General features: G+C 33.5%; 1 protein-coding gene across 2 annotated transcripts in view; it reads right to left on the bottom strand.

The window, feature by feature from the left end:
* The window catches only part of LOC134240796 (UPF0415 protein C7orf25 homolog), a 58,468-nt gene extending 45,112 nt beyond the window's left edge, over window positions 1–13,356 (bottom strand). Inside the window, exons 1-2 of one of the 2 annotated variants that reach the window (XM_062722875.1) lie at window positions 13,299–13,356; window positions 10,485–10,666 (exon numbers count right to left, since the gene is read on the bottom strand). In XM_062722875.1, the coding sequence (XP_062578859.1) occupies window positions 10,485–10,655 (171 nt within the window). In that variant the 5' untranslated portion in view covers window positions 10,656–10,666; window positions 13,299–13,356. Of the gene's footprint in view, window positions 1–10,484; window positions 10,670–13,298 lie in introns of both variants that reach the window. The other variant, XM_062722876.1, reaches the window with a different exon arrangement.
* Window positions 13,357–17,449: the final 4,093 nt, after the last annotated feature.

The raw sequence follows: 17,449 nt of genomic DNA, 5'->3' as shown, positions 1-17,449 counted from the left end.
GTTCTTTTAACAAAACATAAAGTTGCGTAATCATCTCATAAGATCAAAAAAGGTTAAAAAAAAAAAAAAAGAGTCAAGATTGCATTGACTTGCATTATGTAATCTAGTGCTTCATGGAAGCTGCAAAATCACCATGACAAGAGCTGTAAGATTAAAGACGCACTAAAGTTGCTTAGACACGTTAGAAGCGATTGCTTACATTCTTGAGCTTTTGCCGTCACGACAGATTTAATAAAGACATCATGACAAGCTGCCTGAAGGAATTCTTTGCATCAGGTGCACAATAAAAGTCCAACTGAAAAAGATATTTGCCGCATGCAAGACGTTATTAACAAGTCGAAATCAATATGTGACGTACGTGCTTCACCATACGTGTTTTATTAATTTCACAGAAATTCTGTCACAGTTTGGATTGGTTTAAAATCTTTGTGCTTAGCTCCCATAAATCATGAATCATATGATCAGATTGATATGTATTCTAAGCAATTAAATCATACAAATCATCAAATCAGAGATGTATGTAGCCATTATTAAACCTGTTACCAGTTAATTACTGTGAAATCACTTATTTTCGCAGGGGTTTAATTTTCGTTGTTTTTGAGGTATAATGAGACCCACAAAATGTCCACCACGAAATGTAAAATTCCTTTATATATACATAACCACACAATATTTTCTTTCTCCACAAAACCAAATATTTCCACAAACTAATATTTTTTCCTCAATTAATCCTCGAAAATTTGACCCCACAAAATTTGGTGATTTTATAGCATGAGAAATCAAATTGGATATATACCTGTATATATGTACTATACAATGAATTTAGATATCATGTGATGTGTACCGGTAAGTTAATATATAGACTGAAATACGCCTACCGTATATACTCGCCTATAAGTCGGTATTTTGGGAGTTAAATATTGGTCTAAAACTTTATGTCCGACTTATATGCGAGTCATAAAGAGATTGGTATTTTTCTGGAGGCTAAAAGGTACATGTAGCAATATATAAAGAAAATGGATATATAAGTAATTTATGCATTCTACAAGTATTTACAAAATCTTTTAATTATATTTAAAGTGAGCCCTTTTTGTTTAATAATTTAAAATATCTGTCATTTTGAAAAATATTAATTGAAACCATGAGGTTAAAACATCAAGAGATTTACTTAAAATTGTCACCAAATTTTGGCAAAAAATTGTACCGACATATAAGCGGGTCAATAGCAAATCCCACCAAAAAACATCAAAAAATACAACCGACTTATAGGCCAGTATATATGGTAGTTCCAATAGCAATATATAAAGGGATAAAATTTATTATCTTCCAAAGAACTTTGAGATATATCTCAGGTTGGAAAAATCACAAGTGGTTGGAAAAATCACTTTGACTTATCCATGGTATTCGAGATATCAGTGTTTGAGAAACCTCGATTCAACTGTAAATGTATGTATACAATATCTTATTTAACAACGCAGAACAGTGAAATATACTTCCTCTCGTGTTCAATACAAAGGGTCTATCACATTGATTCGTAACTAAGCTAGGTTACTGCCCTAAGGTATGTTGACAGTGTTAAATAAAGACCTCATTAGGGTGCCGTCAAAAGTGATTATTTACAGTATTAAGATGCTATTTGCATTGTTCTGATTATTGAATACAGTTTCTTTTAGATTTCATTACAAATATATATCATTGATTATTGAATCACGTGCGGCCATAAGTGTGAATGCAGCAGATTTCCTTTGTAGTAAATTTCTTATTAATAACCTTGTCATAAAATTTATTCCAACAGTGTTGTCATACATGCATGATAATGACTTTCACAAACTATGGAAAAATAATTTTCAAATATTTTGAAAATCAAAAAACCTACAGTGTCAAGAGCTCAATTGTTTCCTTTTCAAGATTAGAAGTCTTTTAACGCCATTTTGAAATAGGGGGTGAGATTTAATTAATTTACATTTTGTGTCAGTATAAGATTCCTAAGTATACCCAGGAAATTCAATACAATACAGCTTATTTCATGAGATGCAAAATTGCCAAATAAAATGAGATGCTTTATTTCTCTTTTTTGTGCTACAACACTTGTGCAAACTCGATTTTGATCAATGGTCAACTTGCTAATTCATATTTTTTGGATTTGACATCAAAAGGTCATTAAGAACCTGTGTAAAATTATAAGGAATCTACAGTTACTATACACAGTCACTGCACTGGACCCTCATTATTTCAATCTGAGAAAATATACCAGTATGCAATCCCATTTTACTGCATTCTAATTTGACTTTTGATTTATTACTTAACAACTTTACAATCTGAACTCTTATTGCTCGATCTCTATAATACATCAAACTTTCAAAGTTCTCCAACTGAAGTCCAGTTGAAGTTGCCCTGATTACATCAAACATGTGTCAGTGCATGCATTCAACAGATGACAGGGGATGCTTAATCTTCCATGGCACCTGATTCCACCTCTGATGTTTTTCGAGGTCCCTCTTAACCCTTCTCCCAGTATGTATCATTCCAATGGACTTAAAAAAAACTTAAAAACTTTTGATTATTAATATAACTTTCACTCAAACAATTGATCACCATATTTCAGAGTGAAATTTTTGTTTGCTTGTTTGTTATTTATAATGTCCCTCTCAAGGATTTTTTCATTCATATGGAGTTGCCAACACTTGCCAGTGGAGAGCTGCAAATTTTGTTCTATACTCGGCAATTAGGGCCATTGAGCAGGGAGGGATCTTTTTCATGCCAGCACCTACAGCGACACGGGACCTCGGTTTATACAGACTCATCTAAAGGACCAGTCACCATGTCCCATAGTGGGATTCAAACCATCATTATAAGGATTAACTCCTTACTTTGCGACTCTAGAGCAGACCACTGCCCCAAACAGGCAACCAGAGTCAAATCTCATACAATTTAATACATTATACTGACATTGTATAAAACTGGCAGTGATTGGGAAGGGCTTGCGCCACGCGCCATAGTCGCATTGAAGTGAAAAATGGCGCATTGAATCAATCAATGGTGGCGCAGCTGCGCATTCATTTTTATAAATATTTTGCGTATTTCACTTGTTTTACTTTCGTTTTAAATGCAGTCAATTGTAAAACAACAAATCTCATTGGTTAAAACCCCATCATGAACTGCTTCCGGTTAAACGAAGCACTTTTTAGGTACATGACTTCATTCATTTGCAGGGTAGACTGGTGATCAATCTAAATTTTGACGTAATTTAACACAAAATACGGGTAAAATATATTCTTTTCGGGTTCCTATAACTTTGCTGCATTACATATGTTAAAAATTAGATTCGGTTAATTAAAAACGTGTTTTTCTTTTGTATTTTATATTTGTTTGTTATTTCTTAAAATGGCCCTTCAGATTGTATTGATGGCCCAATAATTTACAAAATGGCCCATTAAAATTGTTTACACTTGTGCCATAGTCCCATTGACCTTTTTGGCCTTCCCAATCACTGAACTGGATGGACAATAGTAGTTAAATCCTACTCCATCCTGCTCTAATATAATCATCAGATCGAATGACTGTCAGTGTTACCAACAGAGACCTTAGATCTATAGGTATATAGATTCCTCGTACTTTATCATTATAGCACTATATCCATTAAGGCTCTTCTTTAACAAGTAACTTAAATCCAGCTCCCAGGCATTCCTTAAATAAATGTATACAAATTTTTTATCTCATACATGTGGATGATACTACACGGGTAGATGATTTATCAATAGCACTTCCAGTTTTGACACTAACGCATTGCTTCAAGATTCAAATTTATTAAAACTTTGATTTGTAAAAATTCTTGCCTTTGAAAATAAATATAATGAGCAAGTTAAAAGCAGGAAAATGACGTGTATACTTCAAAGAAGTGTCAAGTTTTAACAAAGTATCCATATTGGTTGTAAAGACGGATGTCTAAAGATGATACTAATCAATAAAACTTATAAATCTCAAATTTCCAAGAAACATTATTTTTTAGTTAAACTACAAATATCTGACCTCAGAAAAAGAAATGATTTTAAAGTACCAGTTGCATATTGTCACATGACAAATAAAAAAAAATGAAAAACTAAATTGCCTCACAACACTTAAGGATGTACAACACACCTACCCCAAAAAATTCCTGTCGTTTAATTTTCGTTATTTTTGTATATTTAGTACATGACTATATCTACTGCATGTATGCACATTTTGGACAAAATCGTTTGATGGTTTTTGGACAGGAACTTCAAAAGTTACCCCCCTTTAGTTGTTTACAAGGAGAGAAAATTTTTAATCAATGAACTACTTAAACCTTGATTTTCAAAAAAGCCAGGTTAGATATAAATGTCAAATTTCATTGGCTTATTCCCTTAACCATTTAACACAAAAACATAGTCATCTTTTTGATATACATATCATCAAAATATTTTTTAAAGACCTTAAACTGAAAAACTATGAATTATCTAAGCCTTTAAAATTGTATTTTTCAAATTCAAAATTTTTTTGTGAAAAAACCTGTCGTTTAATTTTGGTAAAAAACTTTCTTTAGGTAGCTGGTAGTAAAAATAATCTTCATAATTTTTTGTATAATTTTTGTACGACCAGTTTTGATTTAATAGTTACCCCCTCCCCCTTTCTCAATAAATCACGTTCCCTCGCGTCTTTCAGATGGGGGTCGATCACTTTGTTATATGAATCTACAAATACATATTAAAACCAGAAGTCTCTGTCGAGACTGTAGCTCTACTGGTTTATACTTAAAACAAAGGAAGAGAAAAGTAGCAGTTGGGACTTGAGACTTTAAATCAGCAATAAATAGAAAAATGATCCTTGCCACTCATCAAAATAAAAACCAATGCACAGAATTATGTATCTTAGTATAGTCTACTTGTGTGAGTAATACTGAAATCAGACCAAAACTGCAGGAGGAGTAGCATTTTGAAAGAATTTCACAGAAATTTCTATTTTTAGTAACCATGGCAACATGTTCATTGAAATCAAAAACCGATGCACAGAATTATGTATCTTAGTGTAGTCTATTTGTTTGCCAAGTTATATCAAAATCAGACCAAAACTGTAGGAGGAGTAGCATTTTGAAAGAATTTCACAGAAATTTCTATTTTTAGTAACCACGGCAACACCGTTTATCGAAATAAAAAAAAGCACAGAATTATGTATCTTAGTGTAGTTTACTTGTGTGCCAAGTTATACTGAAATCGGACCAAATCTGTAGGAAGAGTAGCATTTTGAAAGAATTTCAAAGAAATTTCTATTTTTAGTAAAGTTTCGAAATCAAAAACCGATGCACAGAATTATGTATCTTAGTATAGTCTACTTGTGTGCCAAGTTATAATGAAATTAGACCAAAACTGTAGGAGAAGTAGCATTTTGAAAGAATTTCACAGAAATTTGCTATTTTTAGTAACCACGGCAACACCGTTCATCGAAATCAAAAACCGATGCACAGAATTATGTATCTTAGAACTTGTGTGCCAAGTTATATTGAAATCAGACCAAAACTGTAGGAGGAGTAGCATTTTGAAAGAATTTCACAGAAATTTCTATTTTTAGTAACCACGGCAACATCGTTCATCGAAATCAAAAACCGATGCACAAAATTATGTATCTTAGTGTAGTCTACTTGTGTGCCAAGTTATATTGAAATCAGACCAAAACTGTAGGAGGAGTAGCATTTTGAAAAATTGTTTACAGACAGACAGACAGACAGACAGACAGACGGACAGACAGACAGACGGACGGACGACGGACGCATTACTATCGCATAAGCTCTTCTGGTCTCTGACCAGTAGAGCTAAAAATTAAATTGGAATATGCTTTTGCTTCAAAAATATATTAACTTACAAATTTAAAAGTTCTCATATGTAAAGCGTATTTAAATGTAGATTTTTAGGCAATTTTTGAATACCCCTATCACCCCCACCCCTTCCTTTTTTGCGTCGCAGACCATTAGCGTTTGACGAAACGTCGTTTACAGTGCAAATGTACTGGTATTTCGTCATTTGAATCCCGGAGGTATGCATTAGTTTTTAAAATTCATGAATGCAGAATAAATATTGACTACTCTTTTTATATGTATCAGGAAAAAATTACTGAAGGATTTGTGTTTAGTCCATATATGTATGCGTTATGCATTCCATATCACATGAAACCTGGATACAATTAAGTTTTGTTGAACTTGAATATGTTGATTTTTAATTTTATTTCTTTAATTTTATTCATTAAAAAAAAGGGTGTATGTTTCTCCTGTGATATAAATTGAATAATTGTAGTTTCTTTCATGTCATTATTTCAAACGAGACAGTATGTGGCCGTGGGGATACATCGACATTTGCATCTAGATGTACACCCCTCACGATATTGTACGCATTTCATTCAATGTCATAGCTTCTAAAGTTAAAATGAAAATTCCGTATTCGTCCACATTAACTTCAAAATATCAAACACGAAACTCTTCATCTATTTCAATTTTTATCAAATCGCACTTTGATATTTTTTAAAATCTTACAGGCTACGTTTTGTTTTGACTCGAGGAAATGCGAACCGACATTGTTGACAGAAAGTCAAACGATTTGCTGCAATAGGATATTCATTAATGCAGATAATTTCAGTACAAGTGAACAATGCTTTTCAATTCTATACTTACATTGTGTATCCTGGCGATATATGAGGTCAATAGTATTCAATTCTCGGATTTATCAGGTCTTGCTGTAAATGTATCTGATTCTGTGGAGAACCGTGAATAAAGGGAGGAAAATAAACATCTCCTACATTTTCAGAGTTGTTCCTCTTTGATCAGTAAGGGTCTGAGAACAACATCGATTTTACATTGTAAAAAAGTTTTTTTGTTTATTTATTGTTGTTTTATTTAATTAAAGAAGAAAAACAATATTTATATTGTAAATGCACAAATTGTAATGAAGACCATTAATCGGAATGCTACATAGCCAATTGTACTTAATGAGAATTTCGGCAATGTGAAATAAAATTTTCAGAATAAAAAATATGCTGCGCTTCAAATGATCAAAAATACAATTTATTGTATATGAAATGAAATGAAATAAACATTAAGGGATGGTATTTTATGTCTTGCTTTTTACGGAGTTTAATCGGGTTAATTAAAAAATACTTATTGATTGAGTATGGTACGCACAATCACAGCCAAGCCCCATATCCCAATTTTCTTTCATGATTGATATACATCGGGATCGTTTTACTCGTCGTTTTGACGCTTTATTTTTGACGTTAAATTTGACGTCACGTCAAACGTTCAATTGAAATCGCAAGAGTTATCTCCCCCAGTGTGTTGTACGTCTTTAAGATTCAAAATAAGTCTGTGGAAAAAATTATGGTTCCAAAGGAAAGATCTCAGATAGAATGCTTAGTTAGTGAAACAGCATCAACTGTTTAAATGATTCAGGAAAGGTTAAAAGTTAAATTAAGTCAAACTTAAAGTTCAAGGTCAGAAGGTAAAAATATGAATACCCAAAGTTCTTGCCATAAGAATATAAATGACATTCATGGAAACCCTAGCACCAACTATTACCCAAAGGAATGTCTTAAATGCCACAAGGAATATAAATGTGATACATGAAAACCTTATAGAACCAACTATTCAAATGGTTAAGGTTAAAGTTTTAAAAACTCAAAGGGCAGGTTCAAAGGATAACCAGAAGTCTCTGTTGAGACTGAAGCTCTACTGGTTTGTACTTACAGCAAAGGAAAAGTACTTAAGCAGTTGGGAATTGAAACTTAACAATAACAACAGCAATAAATAGAATAAAGATCCTTGATAAAGTCTCTTTATGTTCTTAGTGTAGTCTACTTGTGTGCCAAGTTATATTGAAATCAGACCAAAACTGTAGGAGGAGTAGCATTTTGAAACAATTTTACAGACATTTCTATTTTTAGTAACCACGGCAACACCATTCATCGAAATCAAAAACAGATACACAGAATAATGGATCTTAGTGTAGTCTACTTATGTGCCAAGTTATATTGAGATCAGACCAAAACTGTAGGAGGAGTAGCATTTTAAAAGAATTTCACAGAAATTTCTATTTTTAGTAACCACAGCAACAACGTTCATCGAAATCAAAAACCGATATACAGAATAATGGATCTTAGTGTAGTCTACTTATGTGCCAAGTTATACTGAAATCAGACCAAAACTGTAGGAGGAGTAGCATTTTGAAACAATTTCACAGAAATTTCTATTTTTAGTAACCACACCAACAACGTTCATCGAAATCAAAAACTGATATACAGAATTATGTATCTTAGTGCAGTCTACTTGTTTGCCAAGTTATATTGAAATCAGACCAAAACTGTAGGAGGAGTAGCATTTTGAAAGAATTTCACAGAAATTTCTATTTTTAGTAACCATGGCAACAACGTTCATCGAAATCAAAAACCGATATACAGAATTATGAATCTTAGTGTATTCTTTTTGTGTGCTAAGTTATATTGAAATCAGACCAAAACTGTAGGAGGAGTAGCATTTTGAAAAATTGTTTACAGACAGACGGACAGACAGACGGACGGACGCCGGACGCATTACTATCGCATAAGCTCTTCTGGTCTCTGACCAGTAGAGCTAAAAATGTTGGTGCCCAAGAAGGTCTGCATTGTCACTTACAATCAAACAGACAGACAGACAGACGGAATGGCTATATACATGTATTACTGTAAATGTATTCTATTTAGCATGAATTATATTTGTCAGAATTTGAATTATCAACAAGTAAGCATAGAGATTTGATTTAGCACTTTTAAAAATGTGCTTTACATGAACATATTCATATATGCAAAATATTTAGCGATGCACTTTGATTCAGTGCTTTCCGCAAAAGGCGCTGAACAGAATACACAGTCAAATCTAATAATTTAGTTTACAATGTATGTCCCTGAATCTTTGATTATAGAGGGCAAAAAAAAATCATGAATTTCCCCTATACTGCACAGAAAAATATTGACCCTCTAGCTCTTAGATTCTGTTCTAAAAGCCCGCAGTCATCGTACAAGATTAATTTCCGACGTTATTGCTTTATTAACACACAAGTAATGACAGAGGTCCACAGCTTATTTGCCTCATTACTGTTAAAAAAAAACATGCAAGAACATGCTCGGCTGAAGAAAAAAATCAATTTCACTTTTATACGCCCCGATCCCTCTGGCTTAATGGCCACTCACAATGATCGTAGGGAAATTAACACGGCCATATATATATGTTACACCATCATCTATATCATTACAAAATCCCCCAAAGAGGAGTTAGGAGTTTGATTAATTCGTATAATGATAGGGAAGTCGAAGTGCATCAGATGAGAGCGAGGAACGAGTCACTATAAATCACTGTCTTCATGGGCTAAAATCTAATTTGGTTGGACTTTTGGCGACATTAATGACAATATTTTTTTCTGTTGATGTGTCATTAATACTTCCTGGGACACTTTTTTATTTGGTTAGAGCGAGACTACAGCTTTCATTGGTTATGGAAATAAAAACACATTCCGAGTTGTCCTTAAGAACCGGCTACTAGCCGAATTAACCACTTCAATTGATAAAAAGGATGCTTTAAAATAAGGAAATTTTTTTTAAATTAAGAAAATTGTAAGGTTTTCTGTTTGATTGTGATGCTCCTATCCCCCATCATCCTACCCTAAATGAACTATTTTAAAAAACACAAGTCTTTGACAACACTGTAGCTCTACTGGTTTGTCCTTCGAAAGTGAAAAGCAACACCTGGACTTGAACCTAGCAGCAATGGTGCACCATAAGTAAATTATCAGAATTATACTGGAGCGCCCTTCATATTTCAAAGTTCAAGGGACTCTTAAGAAAAGTTCCATTGATAGGGGAGTTAGAAAGATCAAAAGGGAAAAGAAATCCATATTTAATTTTTTTTAGATCTGATCATGAAAGCTCTATAATTACATTTAATAGAAGTATATTCGCTGAAAAATTCTGTCACATTTTCATAAATTACTGGTAATTCACTTGATTTCAAGAATAAAAGATCATATCTTGTTTAAATGAGAAATAAAATTTCAGTTTTAAAAGTTACTTGTCCTTATAAAACAGTTTTATAAGTTACTTGTCCTTATTTATTGCTATGCTCAGATGGTTTTGGAGCAAATAGCATGCTCAATCTTTACCCGAGTCACTGGGACTTTCAATAGATTACTGATATCGCTTCACACAGTTAATGAAGATGGAATTTTAAACAATGGTTGCAATGAAATTGAGATTTTTATATCTACTTTCGTTCCACTCTTTGAAGTGGTAGCTATCAAAACTTTGGCTTGTGAGAATGAATCTTTGATCCGTTAATCCATAATCTTTTGATCAAACAACATGCTTGGTACTAGATGCTTGAAAAGCAGAGTGACCAGATTTTTTGGGTCTATAAGGCTGCCTTGATTTTATTCTAATTTTTCATAAAAACAACCTACTGACTGCAAATACTTCAGCTCTGATTTACACATTCGCTGCAGCTTGTTAGCTCCCTTGATATGACCAAGTTTCTTGGAAAGGTCTATGAATTTCTTGGCACAGTCAATGTACTGATCAAGCAGAGCAGAGTTGTCTTCCCCTAGAGCATCTGTTGGCTGTCTCTCTGCCATTGTAGAAAAATCTGCTGGAGAAAAAAATATAAAAAAAAATTAACATATATCAAAATTTGATGACATATGTATTTACAGGAAATAAATGTATTTAGAATAATTTCAGTTTTTTATATTTTTTATAAAACTGAAATATTGTATAATAAAAATACAATAATTATTATTTTTACATTATAAGTTCTAGATGCTGATTAACAAATATAATTTGATTACACATTCATATAAATGAAATAACAGTAATGAATTATAATAATTTGGGATTTTTAAAAATGGTTTAACAAGGCCTGGGGATTGAATATCAGGAGTAGAAAATTCTGCTCGCAGAGTGGATAAGTCAAACTCAGCCAGGAAATGGTATGTGCTAATTTGGGTAATTCGGCACAGAGAAATAAAAGAAAACAAAGACATGCATGCCATATATTTATATTATCGTAGAAGACAATGGTGATAAACAGTTTGCCAGTGCAAATTCCTCTGAAAGTGTAAATGAGTGCGTTTCTGAGGAGGCATCGTCTCAAGCCACAGTCCAGCTAGAGTCCGCATTCAGATCGCAAAAAATTTCAGAATCTTGAATATTTACACCTCTCTTTTGTGACGTTATATTCAGTCAATGTCAATATTTGTTTCCATTGCAACTGAAATCAACAATTGCCTTCAGCAGTATATACAGGAAATATTTCGTACACTGCGATTGGCTATTGAAAGGTCACATCGAAGTTCATTGTCCGACTATGCTTTACTCGTAATGGTCAATATTTAATGAACTGTGAAATATTCTCTTTTCATTCAACCACGGCCAAAATGGTAGAAGGTCGTACATTTTTACCATGGTTTACGACAATGCTGAAGAGGGGAACAGTGAGTGTAATTTGGAGTTTAATAAGATACCTAGTGTTATTATGGGTTAAAAATTTATTTCCGAAGCAAAGTGCCTGTGCCTAGCGTATATATATAATCATGACATCAGGTTTGATGGAGCGTTGTAGCATTTAAGATGTATAGATCTTAGATCCAGAACCAGGATCCAGGATATATTAGGGCACTTTGCAGGAAACAACTAAGACATGTTATTCCCATTAAAATAGATAACTGACTCCCTCAGTACACGTTTTTAACCTTAGTGTGAAGATGCTACAGCACCGGCCCTTCGCTTTAATCATGTTAAAGGAAGAAGAAGAAGAAGAAATGGATTTGAACCGGGGACCTCTGGCAAATTTCAATCCTGTGGTGATCGTTGATTATAGAGCATATAAATATTTTTTGTAAAATGTCACTTTATGATATAAAGCAGTTACCTATAAACTAACTTGCTTATAGGTCCCTGGTTAAAAATATGATTAGTGGATTAATAGCGAGCGCAGCGAGCGTCGCGAAGCGACGCTCGCGAAGCGAGCTCAATAGACTAACGTGTATGAACAGAGGAAATTCGGATTGAAATCTGTACATACGTCAGCCAAATTTCTCTGTGCAACATTCCCAGAATTCCTGCACTACCCAATGTCCTTTGCGCGAATAAATCAAAAATAGTAAAAAAATTAAAGGAATATTGTTTCTTACCGAAATGATTTTGCCTTACCTTATTCAAAAAAATACCCCCATGCCACAACACCGGCCTTCACCTTGCCCTTCTGAAATGATACAAATGACGTCACCGGAAACTTACGAATTTTGACGAAGTTATGTCGGTTGCTTCCGTGAAACTCGGAAAACATGTTGCGGTGCAAAGCAACATGGTGGCTAAAACATAGCAACAACTTACTTGAAAAGAAAATTTAATGCAATCTCTTTTCCATAAAACTAGCGTTTGCGTCCTAAGTCAACAGAACTTTTTATCTGACGTCATACTTTCGTAACTTCAACGGTTCGGGTATTTCCGATTTTGTCGGAAACTTCCGAGAAGTTTGGAATCTCGATCCCAATGCTTGGGAAATGATTTCTTTTTCTTGTTTTGTTTTATTCTTTTTGCTTTCTTTTTCTTGAATGATAGACAGTACATGTGTAGGTTTATGATAGTAAATAAACTGCGCTCTCCCCAACGGTCACACCGTAAAACATATTAATAGCGAGCGCAGCGAGCTCAATAGACTAACGTGTAAGAACAGAGGAAATTCGGATTGAAATCTGTACATACGTCAGCCAAATTTCTCTGTGCAACATTCCCAGAATTCCCGCACTACCCAATGTCCTTTGCGCAAATAAATAAATAAATAAAATAATAACGTAAAACATAAAAGGCTAGATCAGTTTGTAGAAATCTTTCAAAGAAACAAAAAATAACTCTACAATGTTTTTCAACCAAAATTGCACTAAGTCTATAGTTTCAAACAGACGCTCGGCTGTCTCCGTAAGCTCCGACGAGCTCCGTGACGTCGTGTGACGTCACAGTTAGTCGAGATATCTCGTGCGGCTTGATATTTGAAGTGGCTGATCAATTTTTAGAGTGTTTTTGATGGTACAACTGCGCTCGCCCCAACGGTCACACCGTAAAACATATTATTCTAAGAAAGTCTAACGTTAGTCTTGCACCATATTGCATCAAGTTCAACATTTTCAAGATCAACTGAACATTTCATGTCCATAACAGCCTAACATTATAATCACGTCGACAAATTCCTTAAACGCAGTATGTATAAATATTCTTACCCCCTACTTAAGTCTGAGATAGATAAGACTGCAACAGGATTTTGGCATAAAGTTTCTTCTGTAGTCTGTCGTACTGTAGTCTAACATCATTATTTGGAAGGCCGATCCCGATGAAATATAGACATCAGTTTATTTTATTTTATTTTATTTTATTTTATTTTATTTTATTTATTTATTTATTTCATTTTATTTTATTTATTTATTCATTTATTCATTTATTCATTTATTCATTTATTCATTTATTTATTTATTTATTTATTTATTTATTTATTTATTTGTTCATTCATTCATTCATTTATTTTGTTTATTTTATTTTATGAATTTATTTTAAAATTTACGACAGAAATAAACATTTTGTTTTTAAACCAATGTGTTATATATGAAGTCAATATATGGTGAGTTTTCATGGAAAAAAAATTGATCTTTTATAAGTTTAATTATGGAATTCCATATACGACAGCCAACCACAGGTGCCTGAGGACAGGACCCCCCTCTCCTTTCGATATAGACCCCTGGGTTTTTTCGACTTTTTTCTCATAAATAATCTTTCAATGACATATTTGTGACAAGATCTATACCAACAAATCGAAAAATTACCTAAAACAAACGTTCTATAAAATTTACCCTACATTCTATATATAACAGAGAATTCGTGTCCCCCGCTTAGGGAAAAAGTCGGCTCCCCCTGACTGAATTTGTAGAATTATTAAATGTATACATGTATACTGAAGGAAATAAAATACATGTATGTCAATATTCATACAAAGATTTGATTGCTTATTCTTTATTATGTGTATAGAAGATTTTTTTATGTGGAATATTTATCACACTGTAATGATGATTTTATAACCTCATAAATTTTTCATTTCACATGCTCAATACTATCATTTAGTTAAAAAAAAAAAGTATTTAAAAAAAAAAATTAAAAAAAATGAAAGGTTCGACCGAGATTCGATCCCGGGACCTCTCACATTTGAAGCGAGAGGCATAACCACCAGACCACGGAGTCGCATCATACAGACAAAAGTATATGCAGAACTGAAGTCACATACATGTATATATTCATGTTTTCATATTCGGTTTTCTCAAAATTTTACACAATCCATGGTGTTTGATTTATTTAGCCTTTATTAAACAGTTATGATAGATGTAATAAGAACATAAAGTCCGCCGAGAACCTGTTTTATACGCAATAACTCTCCTCATGCCCCTGCGCTAAAAATAGCGCCATGTAATACTATAAATACTAATAAAACAAACGGGGCGGGGCACTTTGAGAGGGGCGAGAGACGTCCTAGGGAGTTTTGGTATAAAATTACATTGCATAAGCTCAAAATCTTCTTGAAATATCGCCTGGAAATGATAGTATTACATACAGACAGAATGTATAAATTTACGACCTTGAACTTTGACCTTTTGACCTCAAAATCAATAGGGGTCTTCATTAGGCCACAGGGAGTTGTTATATAAAATTTCATTGCAATAGCTCAAATGGTTCTCGAGATATCGTGTGGAAACGAAAGTGTTTTTACAGACAGAATTTGCTTATTTATGACCTTGACCTTTGACATTTTGACCTCAAAATCAATAGGGGTCTTCTTTAGTCCATAGGGAGTTGCTATGCTAAATTTCATTGCAAAAGCTCAAAGGGTTCTCGAGATATCGTGTGGAAACGAAAGCGTTACAGACAGACAGAAAGACGGACGGACGGACGGACGGACGGACAGACGGACGGACGGACGGACAAACCCAAATTAATATCCCCCACTTTTCAAGCGGGGGACAAAAAATTATATATAGAGAATGGGGTAGAAATTTTTATTAAATGTTAGTTTAAGCAAATTTTATGAATTGATGGGATAGATTATATCACAAACTAATGTGTCATTCATATATAATTTATGTGAAAAAAAGTCCAACAGACCCGGGGGTCTATATTGGGGGAGGGGTGTCCTGTCCTCAAACACCTGTGCAGCCAACTGCTTACTGCCAACTGCTCACTGCTTACTGCTTACTGCCAACTGTCACACATATTTGAACACATTTCCATACATATTGATATTTATGTGAATTTTCAACAAAAAAAAAAGCAGGCGTGGATTCAGGAATATTTTCCAGGAGGGGTCCATCCTAAAATGCCAACCCAGATATGTCTTGACTTTTAATGCTTCTTATATTCATATCTTTGACTTTTCATACCAAATTAACTGTAAATGCGAGGAAGGAGTAAGAAGGAGGAAGATGCATTTCCTATTAAAAACAAATCATTTATTTTCTGCATTTCTTTAGTTGCACAAATAATTTGGTAGCTTTTTTTTTCTTTGGACGCGGGAAAAAAAGGGGGGGGGGATTCTCATAAAACAAAGAACAATCTTTAGAATGGTCTTGAGTAACATTTGTTGGTATACGATTTAATATGTATACTAGAGATATTACTAGATTTATAATAACAAAATATATTATAACTTATGGGAATCTTTATATACTTGTTTTAAACATTCGTGGTAATGGTAATGGGCGTACCCACAACATTTCCAACATAGTATACTATACTAATATTCAGTAGTGCTCCCTCAATAAAGACGACTGTGACCTTAATTTTTTTTATTCCTTGTCAAGGGAATCATGTTGGGTTGTACCCCCTCCCCCCGCACTTAAATTGTCTTCTTTGCCTGAGGTCAGTTGTTTTTACATAGAGTAAAAGGCCTTTATGAATTTTATAAGAATATGTGATATAAAAGCATATATCAACAAATATAACCCAAGATCCTACTGAAAGTCCCCCCAATTTTTTTCTGACGTATACAGCTTTTAATACCCCCCCCCGGTCAAAAAATATATTGAATTATTTACCTGCAAGGAAATGTTGGCATTAGATAATTATATTGTATTCAAAAGGGAATACTCTTTCCTACAATCTATTCCTTCCTTGTCCCAACTGTTTAAAAATTCCCCTTTTTTATTATTGTAATTTATCAAAGGGTTTAACCAATTAAGCATCTGCATTAAAGATATTAGAGCTAATAAAACATAAAACAAGCAATATCGTCTATGAGCAGTGGCAGTTTGCAGTAAGCAGTGAGCAGTTGACAGTAAGCAGTAAGCAGTTGACAGTAAGCAGTGAGCAGTTGACAGTAAGCAGTTGGCAGTAAGCAGCTGGCTGTTGTATATGGAATTCCATAATAATATAAACTAAAATAAATAAATAAATAAAAATATTTTCAAAATAAATAAATAAATAAACTATTCTTTCAGTGGCATGGTTTATTCAGTATAATCAATAACACACTGATGGTAAGAAATATTTGAATTTCTTTTTGATGCATATTTTAATTAAAAAGTGCAGCCACACTTTCCGTCCGCTCCACAATATGGAATGTTACATTCCCTGCCCAAGTCGGAAGTGGAGTAGCCTTTGCAATCCTTCACTGATGTGCAGATTCCTAGATGAGAACAAAAATAGGATGTATTGTATTTATGTAAATATACATATAATGAGAGAGAGAGAGAGAAAGAGAGAGAGAGATCGATCAGGAATATGGATGTTCCTACGAAGGGATATTTTATTCCTCATCAGTGAACTAAAGAAATTAACACTATGTATACATTTTAAATAGGAAATTACATTTCGAATTCGAAACTTGAATTTTTTTTTATTTCACCGTAGCCCCCAACATGAGGTGTAAATAGTACAATAGTCAGTAAAATTCGTATTTACTGCCACCCTGTAAAACTCAAAATTTCAGGAGTGTTAAATGTTGAAAATCATTTGTTGAGCTCACAGGTACTTGGGTCTTGGTTTATAAATATGTATAATGTACCTTATTGATATGCAAAAAAAGTACCTTAATTGTTGAGCTGCTTTATTACGAAGAAAATGAATACAAAACTGTACTTACTTTCGTCGTGTTTGATTGCCTCCTTGATCTGAATATTTTGATCAGGTCTGTACGGTAAGACCTTAGCCCCATTACTCGTCTTGATTCCTATGCAAAAAGAAAAAAAAAATATTTTCATCTAAAGCAGTCTTATTGAGAGGAAAATTAAAGGTCTTAAGCAAATGTGTTTTGTGAGGAAAAAAAAGGGCTGGAAGATTTTAAATCTGCAAATTGAAAATAACGAGAGGGAGAGAGAGAGAGAGTAGAGAGGGA

This window comes from Saccostrea cucullata, unplaced genomic scaffold (assembly GCF_032062105.1).
Source record: "Saccostrea cucullata isolate Sc308-1 unplaced genomic scaffold, CSIRO_AGI_Scuc_v1 ctg380, whole genome shotgun sequence".
NCBI lineage: Eukaryota > Metazoa > Mollusca > Bivalvia > Ostreida > Ostreidae > Saccostrea > Saccostrea cuccullata.
Note: the sequence above shows the minus strand (reverse complement) of the source record. Positions and strands in the feature narration are given on the sequence as shown.